This window comes from Rhinoraja longicauda, chromosome 21, assembly GCF_053455715.1.
Source record: "Rhinoraja longicauda isolate Sanriku21f chromosome 21, sRhiLon1.1, whole genome shotgun sequence".
In the NCBI taxonomy this organism is placed as follows: domain Eukaryota; kingdom Metazoa; phylum Chordata; class Chondrichthyes; order Rajiformes; family Arhynchobatidae; genus Rhinoraja; species Rhinoraja longicauda.
Window position 1 is genome coordinate 22,633,047 of NC_135973.1, and position 25,699 is coordinate 22,658,745.

A 25,699-nucleotide genomic window follows, 5' to 3' on the forward strand; every position below is an offset into this window, starting at 1 on the left:
AAACAGGCTTATCGGCCCACCGGGTCCGCGCCGACAACAATCACCCCGTACACCTGCACTATCCTACACACTAGGGACAATTTACAGAGCCAATTAACCTACAAATGCACATATCTTTAGAGTGTGAGAGGAAACCAGAGCACCTGGAGAAAACCCACACAGTCACAGAGAGAATGTACAAAGTCCCTACAGCCAGTACCCATAGTTAGGATCGAACCAGGGTCTCTGTCGCTGGCAGCAACTCTACCGGTGTTCCACTCTGCCTGGTACTGAGAACCTGCAGAGCTTTGTTTAGGAGACAAATCTAACGTAAATGGTGGAAAGAGTACCCCATCTGCTATATCATCCATCCACACAACCCCATCAAGCATCTCCTGATCCATCTGATCTTGTTTTTGGATCATCCCTCCTCAGAAAACAAAGAACTTGAGTGGTAGCATGTCATTCTCAACTCCAAGGCAATACCTAACAAGTCAACAGTAAAATTATCATGTAGTAGGACAAAGACTACAAGACATTCTGTACCAATTAGGTCTGTTTATTACATAAATTGCTGAAATCATGGATAAGGTAAAACGAGAAAGCTTCTTCATTAAAACCTGATATAGAATCAAGTTAAGCCAACTGTGAGTATGGTAGAAAAATGAATGGAACTGTTTATCAGAATATGTAGGGAGATATTTTAAAATTACAGTTTGCATATGATATTTCCATTAATACAAACTAGGTATCAAAGGAATACAGGCAGTTAATTTTGTTTATTTAAGAAGCTTTCATCTTTATCAACGATAAAGATTAAACTTACTGAAAGATTTTTAAAAGTATTTTATAGGTTATAAAGTGCAAGGTTTGTTGATACTGAAGCAATATAATAGCAATGTGCTTATGGTTACAAATATAAAAGAATGGTGTTTAAGACAGCATTCTTATTAGTTTATAATCTAGAGCAAGTACAAAGCTTTTTGTAACAATAGTTTTTGCAGATAAGATGTGAAATAACCTTGATGCACAAATCAGTTAAATAGAATCATAAAAATGTATTACCTTGGTGAATACATCTTTTTTCCAAGCAACATTATCAACTAAATTAATAATTAATCAAGGTGCATTCCTGAAGGGATTTGCATCAATAGGAATGTATGCTTAAGGTAATGGCATATTTAATCTATGTGGTCAAATTTTGGTTGCTATTCATTCCAGACCGGTAGGTATAGGTGGAATGTACCAAAAGGGCCTCACTGGAAGCATATGCATTTTTACATTCTGACAATTTAAAGCGGAGTGGTGGTATCTATCGTTGCACAGAATTAAAGTAGTAAATCAATCATGCAGCCTATATGAGGGTATTTTGAATGGCTGTTGTTGCATGTGGCACTCGATGTGGTTCTTAGTTCTGATCAAGAGCATGTGTACATACCAGAAGCCAACAATATTACACCCAGGTAAATTACCAAAACAAAGTGTTAATTGTCAATGAATTACAGGTGGAGTGGGATGTATAATTAAAAAACTATTGCCAGGCACTCCCCGACTTACGCAAGGATTACGTTCCATGAACCCTTAGAGCAAGTTACATTTTACACAAGTCGGAATCATCATCCCATCTCCTGCTTGAAATAACTCACTGAGAGGATTAACTATCTCAGCGTTGTCCGGCTGCATCTGGGGCACCTTCTACTGCGTGCGACCTTCTGGGTAAGTACCGCCGCTGTTGCAAGCTTATTTCCAACGCAAACTTGAATGATCGTACAGTGCTGTGGAAATTACAAACTGCCTTGATTGCACTGGGGACTGAGAACAGATTTTTAAGTAAGTGCGGGTTTGCGGTAGTCACCTATTTAGTCGGGGAGCATCTGTATTGTAAGCAAAGTTAAACTCAATTTATTCAGAAAACACAATCTATTTAAACAGTACACTGCAGATTTTCCTAATAAAACCAGGGCAATTTCTCCAAAAAAAAACAGCGAATGAAGTACAGTTACATATAAATTATGGATACAAGATCAATTACAGTCACTTAACCTGACTAACAGGGGTGTTTCCAATTACCTTCACTATGATAGCGTTGCCACCGATTCAGCCATCAAGATCAAATATGCAGTTGAAACTTCCTGACCTCATGGTCAGGTAAGATGCACAATGCACTACAGCTGCTATGATAATTATCGCGTTCAGGTAAAGGAAAAGTGGTGTCAGAGTTATGTTGAATGATGCAACACCAAAAACAAAATGAAACAACTTTGCAAAATCCAAAATGATTCAGATTAGCAAATTCCCCAATAAAACAAAATGCTGGAACCAGCTCGGGGCCTTTCCTAGTTTGAAGCAAAGTTACCAACACAAGATTCTAACTGTGCGATCTGAACTGCTGAATATTTCCAGTATTTTATTTTACTGCACTACAGGATAAAACAATGGTAATTTAGAAGATGGATTACTTAATTAAGAATTCTTTACAGCCAATGATGAAACAGATTAATTGATACACTTGCACACTACCTTTACTATAACATCTCAGAGAATCCAGGCACAAATTTGTATAAATTTCAAATATTTAAGAAGTTATTTTCATGTATTATGCATTCTTGAATGGAAGCAGTGCACAATGATTTATATTACTGGATGTATATCAACAGGGGAAGATATTAAAGATATTAATATTTTTCATCTGTTTTTACTAAGACAATGGAAACCATGAAATTGAGGCATGAGAGTTGTGATGTGTTAGACCATATACGAATTACGATCATATATGAAGTGGTACTGACAATTTCAGTGATGATCGTACTGAATGATTAGGAACAAGTGCCCGTGTCTGCTGCTATATCTAAGCAGTAGAAAAGCTCCAAGTGTAATCTGTAAGAGATGGCAATGCCCCTCCCAGGAATGGCTCACTTGCACCACGATTGACACAATGCACAAATGTTAATATAGGAAGTTATTGAATATAGTCGGTTGTACCATCATTTTCAACATGTGTGCACAAACCCAGGTTGCAATGTCACCTCCTTAATTGCGATTTACATTTAGGAAACAAAATTGGGAAGCATTCTAAGGACAAGGAGAAGTTCTTTCGTACAAATATGATTTGTAAATTAGATCAGTTTTCACGATCAGAGTTTGCTTAACAACCCAAAAGTGCACAATGTATGAATTAAAAGGCACTAATCCTTCTTGACAAGCAAGTATAAAATTCACATCTGTCTTCATGGCTTAAAATATTTCTTAATTACCCACCCCAAGTATTTTTAATCCAAGTCCAGTCTTTCTGCTGCTTTTTATACAGGAGTTTGCTACCTGGTGTTCCTAATACACTAATTTTAGCAGGTGGCTCCAATCTGAAAGTTGGCCATTGGATCTTGATATAAATAAAAGCCCTATCCTCATTGCATTTCGGCATATTTGTTTCTGGATTGCGACAAGCTGTGTCAGACGCAGACTATGTGAGAATGGTCACACACAGAAGAAAGGCTTTAGAAAATTATTCCATGCATCATCATAAATGTAAATTGGAAAATAGTGATGGAAAGCGTGATAAATAATTTCCATAAAGAACTTAACCAAGGCAGACAGATGTTTTATTTAGTCTCACACAACCTTTGACGCCAGATGCCTCTTGTGGTAATTTAGTTTGCTCTCTAAATCACTGAAAAACAAGTGCAGTGTGTGGTAGCCTTTTTCAAGCTGCAGCCATTATCATGGTAGGAGCACCTTTTACGCTCACTTCTAGGTGCACCACAGTATCGACTATATGTAATGCACATTTATTTGGAGTCGTAAATTCCTGTATCCATTTTACAAAACGTAATTTTAACGTTAATTACCTTCATATTTAAGATAGTCTGTGTGCCCATATTCTGTGACAAAAGAGAGTCCCTAACAGGAAAAATGTAGATCTTCAAAGGAATAAGAAGGGTCTTGACCTGAAATTTTGTGATTCCATAATTCATTGAGCATTTTTCCAATTTGCACTGTTGACCTGGATTTTATCATCATAGAATTTCAGACCATTAATATTCATTTATGATGGTGCATTTTAATTGCACGATAGTCCTGAATATTAGTTACATTTTTAAAAAAACAAGCTAAAAATGGAAAACCATTTTGTGCTTGGTAGCCCTGAAGCAAATGAGACCATCATGAAGTGTGCCACCCTTTCTTGTCGGGGAAGGATGCAAAGTACTGGAGTAAGCTACAGGTTAGGCAGCATCTCTGGCGATCATGGATAGAATTGTGCAGCATGGAAACAGGCCAATCAGCCCAACTCTTCCACATCACTGGGGTGGGAGCTGCTTTACGTCCTCGTCGTCCACCCTGGGTAGTTCTACGGAACTGGCAAAATTTGCAGCAAAGCGTCAACTACAGTACTCTGAAGCACCAATTGCCACTTTTGATTGTTGTAGTTTATATACGAAAGAAGATCCACATCAACCAGTATATTAATCCCATCACATGGCACTTAGTCCATATGCCTAAGTGACACAACTGCTCATCTGGACAATTCTTAAATTTTGGCAGTGACCCAATTTTACCAGGGTGTCGGGCATCCTCTCTCAGGCAGTGTATTCCAGTACTTACTACTCTCTTGGGTATCAAAAGTCCCCCCATATACCCCTTCTAAATTTCTTCTCCCTTACCCTAAACCGTAGCCTCCAGTTTTGTCTATCTCTGATATGGGGAAAGGGTTCCTGCAGTCTACCATATCTATATCCCTCATAATATTGTATACCTCAATCATTTCCCCGCTTAACCTCTTCCATTCCAGGGAGAACAGACTTGACTTTTCTAGTCCCTCTTCTGAATCAAACTGCTCCATCCAGATGGTTTCTTCGACTCCCCCAGCATCAACATAATTCTTCCTATACCTTGGTGACAAGAACTGCATATGCAGCACTTCAACTGAGGTCTGATCAAGGTTGACAAACATGGATCTTAAACCCCTCCCTCATTTGTATTCAATGCCCTGACTGAATAAAGTCCGAAATCTATATACCTTCCTAAGGAGGTATCTACCTACCCTGCCACCTTCAAGGATCTGGGGAATTGAATTAAGTCCTTCTATAGTCCTTAAGCCTCTACCAATCATGGAGTATGCCTGAGCCTCATCAGTGGTCCCAAAACTCTACTGGTTATTTTTCAGTCCACTTCACAAAACAGACGGATATCTTTCTACAGTTTAAGACTATCTTTGACACTATCAACAATTCCGCCTATCTTTGTGTAATCTGCGAACATACTGTTTACTCTGAGCTTCATGCAAACAAGGAATATCATTGTACCCTGGTGCATATAACAAAAAATAACTAATCTGAGGCGCTAAAATTTTGGGGGGAAATTTTGCATTACCTGCAAAGTGCAAATATACATATATTGAGGAATAAAAGGATCTTGGATTACCAGCATGCCAATCATTAAAAATAACAGCACAGGAATGCCCTGGTCACACATAGTCAGCTACAATGGGCAGTCGATTTAATTCACAATCCAGACATCAGATTCCTGCAAAACACATTTTATTTCATGCTTTGACACATTAAGCAATTACCTAGTTGAACTGAACTAAAGTTCTGCACAGTTTTGATTGCCATTTTTTAGGAAGTATATAAAGGCACTGGAGATAGTAGCAGATGTACAGAAAATGATACCAAAATTGGGAAGATCCTACATATCAGGAAAGGATAAACAGATTGGGCTTGTTTCCATCTGAGAAAAAGCAGTCAACAGGTTAACTATTAGAGGTTTATAAAATTATAGTCTTTTGACAAGAGACATACAGTATGTTTCCAATTATGGGGAAGAGCATAGCCAGAAGTCATTCTTAAAAGATAGTCACAATGAAATCCAAATACCAAATGATATATTTAGAGAATGATGGTAATAAGAATGCATTACCATAGAGAGTAATTAAAGTGTTTAAGGGGAGGCTGTCCAAGACAGTGGAGAAAAAGAATACAAGAATTACCTACGGAAAGATGGTAGGAGGCTCAAGTGGTGCATAGGCACCTCACAGACCAAGTTGGGTCAACTGGTCCACTTCCAGATTGCATACCTTGTAAAAAAAAGAATATCGAAGGACGCAGTATGCTTCCAGGGGTATTATATATTTATCTAGATACACTGTGCTGGCTTATACTGTGACATTCCTGACAGTTGTTTCCCATCAAGAGCATTTTAAATATAGAATTTCAGCTTTAAATTCATAAAATCTTCCTCAGCAATAGAGCAGATCTACTGCCAAAATACTGGTTGTGTCCCCTTGCTGAATTACTGGTCAATCATGCAAAACGAGAGTTACGACACAGATGGAAAAAAAATCAAAAAGAATTCCAAACTAAAAAAACTCAATGTATGACTGGCTGGATTCCTCAAACTGCACATCCACAATCAATAATACACACACACACTACAGTACTTGTCAGTGTGCTACAACTTGCTTTAAAACGCAAGTCAATTTATCTTTCCCAGCTACTTTGGTGTACCTTCTCAGTCAATTTTGACTGCATAAAAGTCACCGCATTAAAGCAGTCTAAAAAATGCCCAGATTGGAATTAAAATTCAGATATATGCGACAACATCTGAAGTATTTGAGAAGTTTCCTAGTGTTTTTTGTCTAAAAATTATTAACAATAGACTGATGAAAAAGAACACAAGATCTTTATCTTTAAGCAGTAGCATCAATGAATCATATCTGCAAACCAGAGACTTGCCAATCTCTAAAATCTCTACAAAATATCAAACCCAATAAGCATTAAAAATGTGCATATGTTGAATATTGGATACGCTATATAATGGTCTAATCCACGATTCAGCTGCACAAAGCATTACATCTGTCATGCTAACTTATTTGCCATAACATCTTTGTATATAGTAATGATCATCAAATGGTGATGACAGCTCTTCAGTCAGATTTCAAAAATTTCATATGTGATAACACCAGAGTTTTGGAACAGGGTAGATGCATTCCACATCTGCTTGGCTTGGGAAGGTTTGCATTTATGTTGATACACTGTGAATGAATTCAAAACAGTGGGAAACAAGCATTTCAAAACCTCCAAGATTTTAATAGTTGACTCCATTAGCGTCAGTAATTTAACTCTTGGCAGACGTATTTTATTGCTCCAATGATGTAACTGTTACTTAAACAGTAACTAAGGAAAGAAAAACTTAGAGGTAAAAGTATCTCCATTCATTAGCCTGCATGATATTCTTAAATGATGAAAATGAAAGTCTGCGTTCCTTGACTTACACAATGTAGCAACAGTCTTCAAGCTGCAGTATTCAAAAAACTAACAAAGATCCCTTTTATCAATAAAATGGCAAGAAAAGATCAAATAAGAAGGGCAGACTAGCAAAAGTTTCCCTTGCAAGCAAAGGGCGTTTTAAAATGATAAAACACAGCTCACTATGATTTTTTAACTTCAGTAATAAATCTTATATTTAAACTTGTAGACTTTTTTTACTTTGGCTTAACAAATTAAACATTTTGGTACTGCTACAACAGCAAGTAAAATAAACCCCCAAATCATGTCTTGGCTTCATACAATTCACAACACCAAGTTTGGATTAATCATATTGTAAAGCAGCCAGAACCAACCACACCTATAACTCAGTGACAATGTGTCACCTCCATATCTGAGGGGTTTTGTTTCAAGACTTGCTCAAGAGACTTATGTAGTTGGTACTTCAGTGCAGTATAATGGGAGCACTACAGTTTTGGATATTCAATTTTAATGATGAGACATTAAATTCTAGTCCAATCAGCCCTCTTAGGTGGATTTAAAAGTTCTGAGGTACTTTTCAAAGGGAACCGAGAGATTCCCCAGAGAATATTTAGTTGACAAATCAACATGAGAGATAACTTGGAGACACGAGAATAATTTGGTCATTTGCATCGCTACTGCTTTTTAATCCCAACATTCTTGGTGTCAAAGCTAGCTACATGCAGCTGGCTATGTTATTTGTGTGCCTTATAACAGACTCCTAAAACAGATATCCATTCTGAACCCTGAGATGAGAAAAGATTGCCAGATGGACAGAGGATACAAGGCTGTGCTTAAAAGCCGCCCTGAAGAAATGCAACACCTACTGAACTCCTTTGAATCGCTAGCTCTTGTCTGCTCAAAGTGGAGGAGTATTACAATGGTTACTTGTGGTTACTTTTGGAATCTCTGGCCCATGATCACTCAAAGTGAAGCTGGACTTTTATGGTAGTGTTGAGAAACTAGGAGTCATGAGTCAGAAGCTTGCATAAGCAGCAGTGGGAACAGGCCATCTCGCAAACGCCCACCCAAGGTTGGGAGCCATTGAGAGTTTTTCAGTTTCAGAAACAATGATAAAAGATACACCAGAAATCTCAGAGCATTGTGTCCATAGGTTGTGCAACACATTGGAGAGGGAGTCAGGTCCTAGGCATTTCCTGAACATTTGCAAGACAAGCATAGGAAGCTGTTGAAACATTTATCCAGATTACATTTATCAAGCCTTATTTTTACCACAAAGTAAAGCTGGGCACCATCTGCTGATTAGAAAACAACTTGGACAACTGATTCTGGAATTGGTGATGAGCACAGCACTTGCTCCTGAATACTGGTAAGCACTAACTACGAGCAGGCCTCTCTAATCAAAATCACAACGCATTGGCAACTTAAACATTTTGCATGTGCCTGGAACCGACTGAGGTTGCCGACATCCATCAGGATCTCTTCAGAAACATTGCCCCAGAGCACATTTAAAAGTTGGCAAAGCAGTTCCTTTATTTACATACTTCAAAGAGAAGCAATGAACATTGTGGTTATACCATATTAATCTTGGACCACTGCAATTATTCTACTTTTTGGCATCCCTTCTAAGTGTTTGTTTAGGTTTCGTGTACCTGTAACGCTGGTCAGAAAAGACATTTAGATGTCATGCTGGTAAATCAAGATAATATTCCATTATATGTGGTCAGGCAACTACATTCTACATAAATTCCATTTAATTTTATTACAGGCACCATTGTGGAGCCATGCAAAGAATAACTGAATGTTACAGCATAAGAAAAGGTTATTTGACACAACAAATCCACAGCAGTATTTTCTCTGCAGACAAGAATTAGTTAGATCACAGAACTCAAAGCTGACAGCTCTGTAAAAGCAAAATACTGCAATGGCTAGAAATCTAAAATGGAGAAAATGCTGTAAATACTCAGCCAGTCAGAGAGTACCTATGGAGATGGTCTGACTTGCTAGGTATTTTAAGCACTTTGTTTTCATTTCTATATTCCTGCTCTTCCAATTCCGATTACTCCTTCCGCAGGAGTTACTAAATAATGAATAAAAACATTTGCAACAATGCAGAAAATGAACAATGCATCCCATCAAAACTTTATCAGTAATATTTTTGTTAACTGGATTTGATTGAATTTCTAGAGTTCAGCTGGATGGTCATGTAAGCTAGATCATTGGATGTTTAAAAAGAGGTAGATGAATTTTCTGAAGTTCAGGGAAACAAGGGTTGAGGGGAACTGGCACAGAAGAGGAGAGGAGGCTGGGGCGGATCAGCCACAATCACCTAGAATGGCAGGGCAGGTTTGAGCAATCAGGTGGCCTATTCCTACTCCTATTTTCTTGTTTTTATGTTATTTCCATTTCCCTTCTCACTTCCACCAAACTTTAATTAGCTTTCCCTTTTAAGTAGTAGCAGGTCCTGTGCCTCCCCAATTTGGTCTGACAGCAGGATGATGTCATCAACGAAGTCGAGGTCTGACAAGTTGACTGACCCGATTCTTCTCGAACACCTTGGGGTGATTGTGAAGCCGAGGTCCTTGTGTTCCTTGAGCGTCTGCCTCATTGCATAATCAAGGACAATGACAAAGAGAAAGGGTGCCAGCGTGTCTCCCTGTAAGACCCCCGCGAGGATTTGTATCTGAAGCATTGTGTAATTTCAGTACCTTTACAGTTGCAAATACTCTCCTATCATCTCTATGGAATGTTTTCTTGCACTGCCTTTACTTCAGAGATTATCTTAAATTTGTGCCATCTTATCTATCGCCGTGCGTTAAAAATAATTATTTGCCTCATAACTCTTCATAATTTGTAAAATTTCCAGAGGATCACTCTTCGCCTTCTAAATTCTAATTAACTAACCATTATGCAGAAGTATTTTGAAATTAGCCTCCAAATGATAATAGTTATAGAAGAATAGCAAGAATTCACATGGAAAAGATAGCTTAAGTATCGGAAATAAATTTTCAATAAAATGTGCTTCCCATATAATTTCTGTAAGCAATACCACAAATACAAAAAGGTTTTATGAAAATAGCCTACCACATTTACAGTTTATTCCAATGTTAACAGAGCTCTAGTTGAGAAATTAAAAAAAGTTTTCAACTTAAGTTTCTAGAAAAGCATCAAGTGTAGGACTTCATAAAATATTACCTCTGTGATAATGAAGAAGTCATCGCCTGGTTCACCCTGGACCACAATTTTCTCCCCATCTTCAAACTGGACAGGCTCTAGAGCATCAGCTACTGTCAAACGCTCCCATTTATCCAATGATTCTATAAAATGTAGAATAAAACACTGCATATCATATGGATTAACAGTTAAAGTGTCTTGAGTAACTGGCTTGAATTTTGTGATAATGACAGCAAAACTTCCAAAAAATTCCAGCAACAATTCCAGGCAACATACGTGGAGAAAGGGTTAATATTGCACTCTGCTGCTAAATTAGCACTTTGAAACAAGATCATGACTGATCTATCTCAAAACCATTTTCTTGCTCTATTCCCCATAATCTAAGATTGCTTTAATTTCCAAAACTCTATCATTCTCTGCTTTGAACACAATAGAGTGAAATCCCACAACCTCCATTGGCACTCTCTGAAAATTCCAAAGATTCACCAACATTAGAGTGAAGGTATCACAAAATGCTGGAGTAACTCAGCGGGTCAGGCAGCATCTCAGGAGAGAAGGAATGGGTGATGTTTCGGGTCGAGACCCTTCTACAGGAGTCTGTAGAAGGGTCTCGACCCGAAACGTCACCCATTCCTTCTCTCCTGAGATGCTGCCTGATCCGCTGAGTTACTCCAGCATTTTGTGATACCTTCGATTTGTACCAACATCTGCAGTTATTTGCCTACACAACATTAGAGTGAAAATATTTCTCTTCATTTGTGTTGCAAATAGCCTGCCTCTTAAGTTAAGACCGTGACCCCTGGCTCTCGATGACTCAATCAGGGGAAACAGCCAAGCAATGCCTACCCCATCTAGCCCTCGGCAAATTTTGTACGTTTCAACTAAGCCAATTTTTATTGTTCTAAACTACAGAGAATAGATGTTTTGTTTATTCAATCTCTCAAACATCAAACCTACCATCCCAAGAATCATGCAGGCAAACCGTTACTCCACTTTTCCCCCAGCAGCTACATATAATTTTTTTTTACAAGGAAACCAAAATTGTACAAGATACTCCAGATGTAGTTTTACCAAGGTCTTGCATAATTGTATCTGAACATCTTTACTGAAACCCTCTTTCAGTAAAGACCAACTTGTCATTTTAACAAATTTCTAGAAATACTGTGGTCAGATACCATCTGTCTTCCTAACCGTCAGCTGCAGTAACATTTAACTTTCAGCAACATATGTACAACGCTATCCAAATGTGTAGGAAGGAACTGTAGATGCTGATTTACACTGAAGATAGCAAAATGTTGGAGTAACTCAACAGGTCAGGCAGCATCTCTGGAGATAGGTGACGTTTCAGGTCAAGACCCTTCCTCAGACAGTCCAAAGAAGGATCTCAACCCAAAATGTCACCTATTCCTTTTCTCCAGAAATGCTAACTGACCCACTGAGTTACTCCAGCATTTTGCTATATACTAGGCTGTCCATGTCCTTATAAGTATCAACATTTCCTAACTTCTCACCATTTATAGAAATAGCAATTCGAATTTTTGTCTGCCACTGTATGTCACTTTTCTATACTGTACTCAATCAGCTACATTGTACTCAAACCACGGTTTATCTATATCTCCATGAAAGTTCCTTACATTCTTATCGCTATTCATATTCCCACAAGGTTTAGTAATCAACAGATTTGAAAGTGTTACATAGATTTCCCGTAATTTCTGTTTTTACTTCAAATTTCCAGCGATTACATGTTTTCAACATTTCAACAACAGCAATACTGACACTGTTGTCATTATTCTCTGTAAATGATTACAACTTCAGGATTTGTAGTTGTAATTTAACAATGACATGTTAAAGTTACTATTGGCAATTTAGCATGCCTTTACACATACATAGCTGTTTGCACTCTTCACTGAAATCAAGGGAAGCCATTTGAATTGATATGAATTTTAGTCACATACTATTTAATACATTTATATTGAGGGGTACAAGTTCCCAAGTAAAAACCTGAGGGGATGTGCAGACTTTGAACTAATCAGCAAAATGCCAGATATCTCCAATAACAATTATAGTTGAATATAAACACAATATAAATATTAGCTAAATATAAGGCAGATGGTTAGGAATTGAATTGCACTACATTTTTCTTGCTGCTATGGACTGAAAATGTAACCTCCCTCTCTTTCATCCCCCACCACCCCAGGAATGAGTTTACTCCCTACTTCTTTTTCTTCATTAGGGCCACACAAGATGAACAAGCACCTTTGGAGTTTTACGGGGAAACTTGAAACGTATTGTCCTGGGAAAGATCACCGTAGGTCATAGGCAGGGCAATCAGGTTTTCCTAATGCAGTGCCTGTCAGCATACAGTCACCCTCATTCACACAGTGTCTAACACAATTCCCCCCACCCAAATCACCCTACTTCCTGATCTGTTGAACTGAGAGACACTTCTCACCCTTCCAATTACTAACTATCCAAAATGTGAGTCTTCTGACCCACCAACCTCTCAAACAACCAGTCACCCAATCTCCCATGTCATCATCCATAGGGGCCGGAGAACCTAGGGTGATGGAGGAACTGAAGGAAATCCACATTAGGCAGGAAATGGTGTTGGGTAGACTGATGGGACTGAAGGCTGATAAATCCCCAGGGCCTGATGGTCTGCATCCCAGAGTACTTAAGGAGGTGGCTCTAGAAATAGTGGAAGCATTGGAGATCATTTTTCAATGTTCTATAGATTCAGGATCAGTTCCTGTGGATTGGAGGATAGCAAATGTTATCCCACTTTTTAAGAAAGGAGGGAGAGAGAAAACGGGTAATTATAGACCAGTTAGTCTGACATCAGTGGTGGGGAAGATATTACAAAGGACTGTCATAAGAAAAGAGAAGATTTATTTAGAAAGTTCAACTTTTAAGAAATTGATTCCTCAAAAACTTGGGGTTATCAGTCATATTCAATATTTAAAACATAAATATATATATATATATTGTATAATTTATCAAATGGAAACCATTTTTACCTTTTTAAACTTCCTGATATAAAAAAAATTATTCCAGACATCCGAGATCACCATGACAGATTTCAATGAAATCATTTGAACAAAGTTATTTTTTTAAATTCAGGACTTTGGTAAGGAAGTTAATCTAATAAATTACAAAACTGATTAATTAATTAGAAAAAAATCATTTCAATTAACTTGAATAAGTATATTTATTAACTAGCTATTTCTAAGATTCTCTTGATCTATGATATTGGTATTAAAAGCAGCCATGTTGCATGGCATACGGTGTCTCTTTCCCCTTTGATTTTTGCTCTGCTCACAATGAAATTAAAGCTTTCCCTTGTAACTACTGAAGGATAGCATGACTAAACATCATGCTTATCCATTTAAAGAAAAATAAAACACAATGCCAGAAATCAGATGTTTTAAGTAATCCCGACAAGACTACTGACATTAAGAAGCAACTCCATCCATTCAACTCCATTGTGTTAGCATGCTTAGCCCATGTAGAACTACATAAATTTACACCATCATCCAGAGGTATAAATTCGCACTTAAGACTATGACTAAACATTTCAGGTGATGTCATGGACTAATATATACATTACCCTATTTTCAAGTCACCCACGTGAAACCACTATAAGTATATTATTAGCATTAAAAAACTTGTCAGATTAGATACATTAGCAGAGGCACAAAATTCCACTCATGGTGCTCAGTGTGGTAAAAGTACCAAAATGTCAACAATTCCACATTCTTTGTGTTGTGCTGCAGGGCTACTCAAGGTCAGCCACGGGATAATGTTTTTTGGACCTTGAGCAAAATGTTTAGGTATGAAGCCTGCTCTTCAGACAAGCTACATGTGTGGCGGCAACTAACATTAAACAGTTGTCAACTGACCCAAAATGGAGACCTTGCTCAGGAATTCTTCATACATCTTGCGCTTCCTCAGTGTACTACCCTGTTTAAAATGAAAACGTACAAAGTTAATGAAGGCATTTATTTCAGAAGTTGCTATTTCTCATTTTCTTTTGAGTGGCTAAAACCAACCTGTCTACTATGTAATACATAAGCTTTGGACAAGAACTTTGCATAAAGGGAATTCATATCAATACCCTTTGCCAAAGATGACAAAAATACAAAATATAGCTGCATAAATCTGCCTCCAATATATCTACAATTTTCATATAAAAAGTCCATACCAGGAAATAAACACAATAGCTGCAGCAAGATATTTGAAGTTTATCCTCATGTATATACATAAAACTGTTTTGCTGGGCAAAGTATCTGTATACTTTGCGCATACTTAATGTTGTTAAAAGAAAATAATTAAATTCACGAGGTGTCTTCAAGGGCACTAGGTCATGTTTCATGTGGAAAAAGGATCAAAATTAGAGAATGAAAACTTCCCCTCCTACATCACTCGCAAAAGTCCTACACAATAAAATTGAACTTTTAAGTTATTCAGTCATTCTAAACATCCCCTAATTATAGGGACGCTATATAAATTATCAGCATGACTACCATTTTCCTACTTTCAAAGGAAAAAAGGAATCACTAATTGTAATCTGCAAAACACCTGGTATCCTGTGAGATAAAAACAAAAGTTGACTTAATACTCACCAAAAGCCAGAAGCCTTGCTCACCTTTAATTGTATATTTGAACAATAACATTCATTCAAAAAGGTCAGCAAATTATACAAAAAAATGAATGATTGTACAAGCTGCACATTCTAAGCCACATTAATATACTTATTTAAAAATGGTATGCCATCCATTGCTATTTTAAGCCTAAAAGGGATAAAGCAACATCACAGATAGTCACAACACTAACATTTTAAGTGTTATGAGACTTGACAGGTTCCACTCATCTTTTGAACCTGAATACCCTCAAGTTATTCTGCACAGCTTTGTGCATATACATGGTTATTATTGAGGTTTCAGAACTGTTTTCTGCCCAAGGAACAGACAAAAGGACAGACAGTACAAAAACATCACAGGAGACAATTCTGATCCAAAATCATAACAAACTGGTGGACTAAAAAATGCTAATGATTTTTTTAAACCTAAATGTGATATTTTTGAAAAATTATTTAGGGGGAAAAAAAACTACAGAATAATAAAACTCTGCCCTGGTTAATGGAAAAGCACATTTGAAGTTAATTACATTATCTTAGTTATATTTTTTGATACCTTTAGTTTTACAAGAAAATAAAAAAATATTACTTCTTACAATGGCCACATTTGCAACTTCACTTACACCATTTATTTTAGTGCAACCAGAATACATCATGTTTTATTACATACTTTATCTGGAGCACATATTAAATAGGCTAAATAGTGAGTGGCAACCCCCTACAAAAAGGTCCATGCCTCAAAAAGATAGCAAAAAAGGCCCAGGGATATTGTTTACACCCTATTTTTTTCTCGGAAGATAAATAACAACTGACATTGGAGATCACACATGCAATGAATTCCATGTCAACGTTACCACCATTTTCTTCCTCAATGCCACAAATGTCCATATTTTATGACTGTGACACAAACATTATAACTGTGACACAAACTTCTTCTTGCGGCAGCTGTAATAAATGAAGTCATCCTCTCAACTGTAACTACAACTTCTATCCCTTTTCCACTGATTGCATCTCTGATTCCAGCTACCATCTCAGGTTGAACCAGACCGCTCACAATTTTGGTATACAAATGAAGCTGCATTTGGAATCCAAAACGAAAACAGAAATGCTGGAAGAACTCAGTCTGTTAAGCTGCTGAAAGACAAACCAATTAGCGGTTCATAACAAATACCCTTCATCACAATTGAGAAAGGGAGAAGGCAAGTTAGTTACCAGTTAATGCAGGATTACCACATTTGTAGCCACAGCATTTATGGCTGTTGAGTTGGGTTTTTTTTAAGTTATTGGTGACTTCCAGGAATTGATGGTGAGAACCCAGTGATGGGAAAGCCATTGCATTTCAAAATGGTTGATTAAACTCTCTCTTTTTGGAGATGTCACTCCAAGGCAAATTGTAATGGAGTATAACTCTGCAGCTGCTAATTTTTCAGTACTTCATGCATTCCCTGTTTTAAGCTGCCAGATCAGTTCTCAGTTGACCATCCCCCAAAGCTCTAAATTTGATACCCTTGTCTTTAATTCCAGGCATAGCTTTATCCAACGCCTTTATGTGAATTGCTATAACCCTGTCCATTCTTCCTCCGATAGTCCCCACCACCATTATCTCTTGATTCTGGCATTATGTGCATACCTTCCTTCCTTTACTCAAACACTGATAGTAGAGCCTTAGGCAACTTGGGCCTAATATCAGCAATTCGTTTATTAAAGTAGGTCAGAGAGATGGAGCAATTTAAAAAGCGCTTCAAAAACTTTATCTCTCTAGCCTGTTTTAATTATATTCTTCCCCTTACTTTCTTCTTTCCCGACATCTTGTCAGCATTCCATTGAGTGAATACCTAGGCGACAGTTCACAGAATACACCCAAGCTCTGAAACACATTCCTGGGGTTGAGAGACCCCCCCCCCCAACCACCACCCCGCCAACCCTCTGCCCTATCAGGAAAGTAAAGTTAATAAATTATCTCTGGAAAGGTGTTGTTTACATTTCCATGAATACTATCAAATACAGTTGTTTTATTTGTAAACATTTTGCTCCATTCATTTCTTTGCCCCAAAATGGAAAGAGTGAGCAAACTATTCCAGTGTTTCTTTCAATGATGTCAATTCAATCGGTTGCTTTAAATATTAACAAATAAATCATGGGATGGTACAGTGGCGCAACAGCAGATTTGCTGCCTTACTAGCGCCAGAGACCTCTGTTCAATCCTGGCTACGGAGTTGGTATGTTCTCCCTGTGACCCTGAGGGTTTTCCCCAGGTGCTGAGTTTTCCTCCCACACTCCAAAGACGTACAGGTTTACAGGTCAATTGACTTCAGTACAAAATATATTTAAAATGTTCCCTAGTGTGTAGGGTAGTGCTAGTGCTTGGGGCGATCGCTGGTCGGGGCGGACTTGATAATGCAGAGGTTGCAGGATCAATTTATTCCAAAGAGGTGGAAAGACTCTAAGGGGAGTAAGAGACACCTGTGGCTGACGAGGGAAGTCAGGGACAGCATAAAAATTAAGGAGAGGAAGTATAACATAGCAAAGAAGAGTGGGAAGACAGAGGATTGGGACTCTTTTAAAGAGCAACAAAAGTTAACTAAAAAGGCAATACGGGGAGAAAAGATGAGGTACGAGGGTAAACTAGCCAATAATATAAAGGAGGATAGCAAAAGTTTTTTTAGGTACGTGAAGAGGAAAAAAATAGTCAAGGCAAATGTGGGTCCCTTGAAGACAGAAGCTGGGGAATTTATTATGGGGAACAAAGAAATGGCAGACGAGTTAAACCGTTACTTTGGATCTGTCTTCACTGAGGAAGATACACACAATCTCCCAAATGTTTTAGGGGCCGGAGAACCTAGGGTGATGGAGGAACTGAAGGAAATCCACATTAGGCAGGAAATGGTTTTGGGTAGACTGATGGGACTGAAGGCTGATAAATCCCCAGGGCCTGATGGTCTGCATCCCAGAGTACTTAAGGAGGTGGCTCTAGAAATAGTGGAAGCATTGGAGATCATTTTTCAATGTTCTATAGATTCAGGATCAGTTCCTGTGGATTGGAGGATAGCAAATGTTATCCCACTTTTTAAGAAAGGAGGGAGAGAGAAAACGGGTAATTATAGACCAGTTAGTCTGACATCAGTGGTGGGGAAGATGCTGAAGTCAATTATAAAAGACGAAATTGCTGAGCATTTGGATAGCAGTAACGGGATCATTCCGAGTCAGCATGGATTTACGAAGGGGAAATCATGCTTGACAAATCTACTGGAATTTTTTGAGGATGTAACTAGGAAAATTGACAAGGGAGAGTCAGTGGATGTGGTGTACCTCGACTTTCAGAAAACCTTCGACAAGGTCCCACATAGGAGATTAGTGGGCAAAATTAGGGCACATGGTATTGGGGGTAGGGTACTGACATGGATAGAAAATTGGTTGACAGACAGAAAGCAAAGAGTGGGGATAAATGGGTCCCTTTCGGAATGGCAGGCAGTGACCAGTGGGGTACCGCAAGGTTCGGTGCTGGGACCCCAGCTATTTACGATATACATTAATGACTTAGACGAAGGGATTAAAAGTACCATTAGCAAATTTGCAGATGATACTAAGTTGGGGGGTAGTGTGAATTGTGAGGAAGATGCAATAAGGCTGCAGGGTGACTTGGACAGGTTGTGTGAGTGGGCGGATACATGGCAGATGCAGTTTAATGTAGATAAGTGTGAGGTTATTCACTTTGGAAGCAAGAATAGAAAGGCAGATTATTATCTGAATGGTGTCAAGTTAGGAGGAGGGGGAGTTCAACGAGATCTGGGTGTCCTAGTGCATCAGTCAATGAAAGGAAGCATGCAGGTACAGCAGGCAGTGAAGAAAGCCAATGGAATGTTGGCCTTCGTAACAAGAGGAGTTGAGTATAGGAGCAAAGAGGTCCTTCTACAGTTGTACCGGGCCCTGGTGAGACCGCACCTGGAGTACTGTGTGCAGTTTTGGTCTCCAAATTTGAGGAAGGATATTCTTGCTATGGAGGGCGTGCAGCGTAGGTTCACTAGGTTAATTCCCGGAATGGCGGGACTGTCGTATGTTGAAAGGCTGGAGCGATTGGGCTTGTATACACTGGAATTTAGAAGGATGAGGGGGGATCTTATTGAAACATATAAGATAATTAGGGGATTGGACACATTAGAGGCAGATAACATGTTCCCAATGTTGGGGGAGTCCAGAACAAGGGGCCACAGTTTAAGAATAAGGGGTAGGCCATTTAGAACGGAGATGAGGAAGAACTTTTTCAGTCAGAGGGTGGTGAAGGTGTGGAATTCTCTGCCTCAGAAGGCAGTGGAGGCCAGTTCGTTGGATGCTTTCAAGAGAGAGCTGGATAGAGCTCTTAAGGATAGCGGAGTTAGGGGGTATGGGGAGAAGGCAGGAACGGGGTACTGATTGAGAGTGATCAGCCATGATCGCATTGAATGGCGGTGCTGGCTCGAAGGGCTGAATGGCCTACTCCTGCACCTATTGTCTATTGTCTATTGATAGCCAAAGGGCCTGTTTCTGCACAGTCTAAAGTCTAAATAAATGGTAAATTATAAAACTCCAGAGCGAAATATTCAATTTCAAACAATAGATTAATGCATTTTAGACAATGTGTCAAAAAATGGTAGTATTTGCACCTGGATTTTATCCTCTTTGAATTTGTAAATCAGGTTTATAAGTTTGACCTTTAACTCAAAGAATAAGAAAATGTTACCAATAAAAGTTTCACTTGTGTTTTGTCCTTAAAACATCTTGGGGCTAAAAAGATTTGAACCTTTTGTTGGAAGGAAGTTGTTTAACAGTGAAAAATCTGCAGGTAATGACAAGTATCCAGACCATAGCTGCAATGATAAATTCCACAACGCAGTTGGAACATGGTTGTAGGATAATTTATATCATATCATATCATATATATACAGCCGGAAACAGGCCTTTTCGGCCCTCCAAGTCCGTGCCGCCCAGCGATCCCCGTACATTAACACTATCCTACACCCACTAGGGACAATTTTTACATTTACCCAGCCAATTAACCTACATACCTGTACGTCTTTGGAGTGTGGGAGGAAACCGAAGATCTCGGAGAAAACCCACGCTGGTCACGGGGAGAACGTACAAACTCCTTACAGTGCAGCACCCGTAGTCAGGATCGAACCTGAGTCTCCGGCGCTGCATTCGCTGTAAATGCAGCAACTCTACCGCTGCGCTACCGTGCCGCCTTATAAAAAGGATTTTGGGGGGGGGGGGGGGGGGGGGAATCACCTCAAAAGATGTTGGGGTACTGGAACTGTGAGAAAGGGTGATTGAATCAATAGAAAAAATCATATTTTATAATATTTTTCCTAATTCTAAATTTCACAATAAATATTTCATCAGAAGTTATTTTTATGCAAAACCAGGCACATTATTTTCCATTTTTTGATGTACTAATTCACTTTGTGCTTATTCTTATGTCGATAATCCAAAGGAACCAGAAAATGTCATTTTTTAATTAGACATGCAGATAGAATTTACTCTTGTACATTGTGTGTGAAAATAGCATCTTTATTTGAATAGCCTCAACATTAAGCATTATAATGGGCACATTAAATGACCAAAAATAAATAAGTATAATGAAACCGGAGACTGAGGGGAGACTTAACTCAAGTGTGCAAATCAATGAAGGATTCAGACAGGCATAAAAGGAAACCTCTCTTTCCCCAAGTATTGAATTTAAAGGTTAGAATGCACATTTCAGTGAATTGATGAAAGAATTAAATGGAATTTCGAAAATTTAAAAAATCACCCAAAGATATTGGGTTCTGATGGTGTCTGATTGCAGAACCTCATTATATTCCAAAGGTACTTGGAAGAATGCTTGAAGAATCATAATGGTTATGGACCAAGAGTCCAGAGGAAACGAAGAGGCTCCATTTTTGGCTGGCAATAAATACAATGGATAGAGTGGCTTCTTTCTGTGCCATAATTTTCTGATTCCAACCTCTGCAAGCATACAATGTTACACAAAGTTTTGCAGATTTCAAGGGTTCAAGTATGATGTAGTGTGGGGTCCCTGATCACGAACTGCTCAATTTTCAGTTTATGACCAAAATAAAACATTTTTATATGTAGTATTATCAATCAACTCTAAAGCTGTCACAAATGGAGACAGATAACATAATACTGACCATTAGAATGCGTCTGTAACTGTCCCTGTCGATTCCCCACAGTTTCAGGTCTGTCTTGGCCTTGACAGTTGCTGCTCGTGGAGTGCCATAGATCAGAGCAAGCTCTCCAAAACTACCTCCTTCTCCAATGTTTGTAACCCATTCTCCATTTACATAAACCTATGCAAAAAATAAAATCACAAATCAACTCTGATGAGCACATTCTTTTTTTTTCTCTCTCCCTTAATCTTTGCCTTGGGGCAGTGATAAAGAGAATGACGGCATAATGGTTTAGAGATTTTCTTAATAAATCTAAACCTTGTTTGTATAACTATAAATGAAATATTCAAGTTTGTGCACAGCATTTCATGCCTTTTTTCTGCAATACAATGTTTTTTTTAACATTTCAACCTATTATTGTTTATTGAATCCCAGATATTTTGTGCATTCCATAATAATGGACAAAACAAGCAGAATGGGGTTTTTAAAAATCAGAATCACCAAAGTCAATGTAACTGATGTTATTTGTAAAACAATCTCCCAAGGCAAATATCTAAGAAAAGAGCAATTTCAAGATGACAGATATAAGCATGTGCAAGTAAATGCAGATGACTTGGCAACAGAAAAAAATGTCCAGCCATCAAATTAAAAATTATAGTAGAAATGAAAGAGTTTGTAATGTTAGCAAAAAAGCAGGAAGCCCAGGGAAAACAAATTATGAATTCACAGCACCAAAGAACTGATAAGAAAAAGGAAAGTAGAATACAGGCATAATTTTTTTTTTAAACATACCAGACTGTAAAGACTTCCATAGACGTACAAAGAGGAAAAGATTAGCCAATGTTACAGTGGGAGAAATTATATTTGGGAATAAGGAAATGGCAGAGAAAAGGAATCTATTTTCACAACACATAAAAGACTTTATGGAAATAGTACAGTGCTACATACAGGCCTACAGTAATTGAAGAATTCAGTCATTAGCATTAGTGAAAGAAAAAACGTACTGAAGAAATTAGTGCGACTGAAAGGTGATAAATCTTCATGACCTGATGACAGTTTGATGGTGATGGTGACAGAGATAATGGATACACTGGTTGACATCTTCCATAGATTCTAGAACAGTTCTCATAGATTGGGAGATAGCATATGTAACCCCATTATTTAAGAGTGAGATAGAAAATGAGAACCAGTTAACCTGACATTAATGTCATTCATAAAGCTGGGAACAATTGCAAATGGTGTGGAAATAATGCACGTAGAAAATAATAACATGATTGGAAGGCGCCAACACGGATCAAAGAAAGGGAAATCATGTTTGTCCAATATACTGAAGTTTTTTTCTGGCTTTAACAAGCAAAAATAATTAAGGACAAATCAGCTGATAGAGTTAGAAGGTCCGCATCTTCAATAAAAGTACCACACAAGAGGACTTTAATCATGAATTATTCGCAAGATAGTGGGTGCTATATACTTATTTGGATTGGAAATGTCTGACAGACAGAAAACAGAAATAGGGATAAACTGGTCATTTTTGGATTGCATGGCTCTGATTAGTAGTGTAATACAGGGATCAGTGCTGGGGACTCAGCTACTAAATCTGTAACAATGACTTGGAAGAGGGGATCAAATGTAATGTATCCAAGTTTGCTGATGACAACAAGCTGGATGAGAGTGTGGATTGTGAGGAGGACGTAGAGGCATTTGAGCAGACTACAGGCAGGTTAATGAACAAAAGGATGTGACAGATGGAATATAATTTGGAAAAATATGAAATTATCCACTTTGGTCAAATATTGAGACGTTTAAATAGTGAGAGACTGAAAGATGGTATTTAGAGGGATTTGGGAGTCTTTATAGATGACTTACTAAAAATATTTCAAAAAGAATTAAAATGATACATTTCATCTTATTGCAAAGGATTGAAGTACAAAGTCTCGATGTTTTCCTCCAATTTTAGAGAGCTGTGCTGAAACTATTTATGGTTGTATTAACCATTTACAAAAAGAGAGGCTTAGAGTCCATCAAAAAGAGAATATACTTGCATTGAGCACAGCAAAGGTACACCAGATCTGGGATGGCAGCTTCATCATTTCTGGGGAGATCATGTGGACTGGCTTTATACTTTCTTGAATTTAGAAGAATGCGAGGTGATATCATTGATACTTACAAAATTCTCAGGAGGCTTGGCAGGGTATGTGCAAAAATTATGCTTCCCTGTTGGTGTCAACAATCAGGTCAAGAAACTGTCTCAAATTAATCTGAGGGCCACATCATGACTATGATAAATTGGAGTTTCTTCGTTGAGAAGTGGTCTGTGGAAGTTCAGTTGATTATATTTAAGGCCAAGATAGAGATATAAAAGAAATGAAGGCTAGTGCAAGAAAGTGACATTGAAATAAAAGATCAGCCATGAATGACAGAGCAGGTGTAAAGGGCTGAAATGCCTAGACTCGTAACTGTTTCTTTTGTTCTGGCAAATTATTTCACCTAATCCACAACATGATGATCTGAGGATACAGGCTTCACATAAAAGGGTTATCTTCAACTGCGTTATTTCAATAGACTAGTGGTTTACGAAAGTTTCTCTCTTGAAGTATGGGGAAGCAGTTAGCATTAACTCATTCAAATGCTAACTAGATATACTAGTTTGTGATATAATATGAACAGTATGAAACCTAGTTGCAGGAAGCCCGAGAGGAACTGGTGGCTTGAAATTTTGGCTCTGAACATTCTACATCACCAATAAGGTCCAAGCTTCATGTAGACTTATTGAGAAATTAATAGCTATTAATCAAAACTCCATTATCAATGTTTCATTCAGTTATCAGGATAACAGCGGATGGACCTTAAATTTCGTTTTCGCAATTTGTTTTATGTTAACTGCTAACTTGTCTTTGCAATAAATGTGCAAATTACCTGAATATTTCCAACGTTAAATGTTAATTATGATTAGAGTTAACAGTTTTGTTTACCTTATTAGACCAATATATAATTTTATGGCATCATAATAAGTTAATGTACAAATAGGCCAGTCCCATTTCATTTGAGCTGACCTCATTTCAAACAGTTGAATCAACAAATAAAGCACCTGGAACAAATGGCCTCAGGGTGCATGTCCTGGTTTCAACAGACACTGATGGAAGCTACAGCAAGTGATTAGATGTTAAATTGTTTCTTTCCAATGAATTACTAGTCCATCAATGGATTACCCTGACCCAACAGGTGCAGTTTGTTTAGTGAAGCTCATCTCTGTGGAGGTCCAGGCTGCTTACAGACACTCACCAATACCATTAAATGCCTGTGTATATATGCATCTAATATCTTAATTAGTATCACCTTCCTTACCCTAACTGAAAATAGAAAACCAGTTGCATTTAAAACCACAGTATTTCAAACACTTACATCAACTTCACCCTGATCGATTACATAGAAGTTGTCACCCTCATCACCTGGAAACAGAAACAGCAAATACAATATATTTTAAAGTTTAGATAACAAAGTTTAAGTCAACAATTCTTTCACAAAAGACTGCACTTTAGGGTGTTTTAGTTGTTTTGTCAAAAGACTACATCCATTAACAAGCTAAAGAATTTCCTAACAAGCATTAAGAATATTTGAAGGCTTCCTCTTTATCTGATTGAAAAATCCTTTTTCTCAAGTTTCATAGAAAACCTTATGGACACGAAATCCACGAATCCCTCAAGTTCAAAGTCTCTAAAGTCTTCAAAAGAAGAGCTTTATGGCTATCGGGTTAAGACTTCAAATGTCCAGTTTAACCCACTTCCACTTAGTCCCACCTTTCAAGTACCAGTACTTTGTTTAGTGGCTGAATCACAGGGCCACTTTTCCTTTTCAGTTACCATCAGACCAAAAGCTTGTGACATCTATTTAACCTCAGATATCAATGTTTTCCAATTAAACAGTATTTTAATATATTACATGCAACATTTGGGCTATAAAGTCAGCCCTCTGTCTATTACGAACCTCTTTATAATGGATTTCAGTTATAGCAGACGGGCGTCCCACAGTAATCAGGCACCATTGGCTCGTGAAGCAATTGCTTTGATCGACACATGTGCAATGATACTCTATTAAACAATGTATCATACAGCCTTTAATATTTTTAACTTGCAGTAATAAATATATATTTTTAGCAGTCAAAAACATTGTATTTGAAAACAACTTGTTGTTTCATGGAGTGACCGCTAGGTGGTTGGAGAGAATACCTTACTTGGTTATAGTGGACAATTGGCAATAACAGATTCCATTTCCCCCCGGCCCCCATGGTCTGTTATAATGATTATTTGTACTTGTCAGTTTGCAGGAAGATAGTTATGAGGAAAAATAGAAAAAAATTGTGTATTCATTTATTTTAGCTTGAATTAACTATTCAAAGAAATTGCATCTATGCAAATGTTTAAGATATATGTTTGAATCATATAATAATAGATGAACCAAAATAAAACAAAAATAAATTTTCCATTCAGCTCACTATGGCTGTACCAGTTCTTTGAAGGCCGATT

The 25,699-nt window shown here is 37.9% G+C and overlaps 1 protein-coding gene across 1 annotated transcript in view; it reads right to left on the reverse strand.

Moving 5' to 3' along the window:
- Window positions 1–25,699, reverse strand: part of prkar1b (protein kinase, cAMP-dependent, regulatory, type I, beta) — a 100,339-nt gene that overhangs the window by 16,130 nt on the left and 58,510 nt on the right. The window contains exons 6-9 of the mRNA XM_078418093.1: window positions 24,579–24,625; window positions 21,198–21,356; window positions 14,294–14,354; window positions 10,416–10,537 (exon numbers count right to left, since the gene is read on the reverse strand). Coding sequence (XP_078274219.1) covers window positions 10,416–10,537; window positions 14,294–14,354; window positions 21,198–21,356; window positions 24,579–24,625 — 389 coding nt within the window. The remainder of the gene's footprint in view (window positions 1–10,415; window positions 10,538–14,293; window positions 14,355–21,197; window positions 21,357–24,578; window positions 24,626–25,699) is intronic.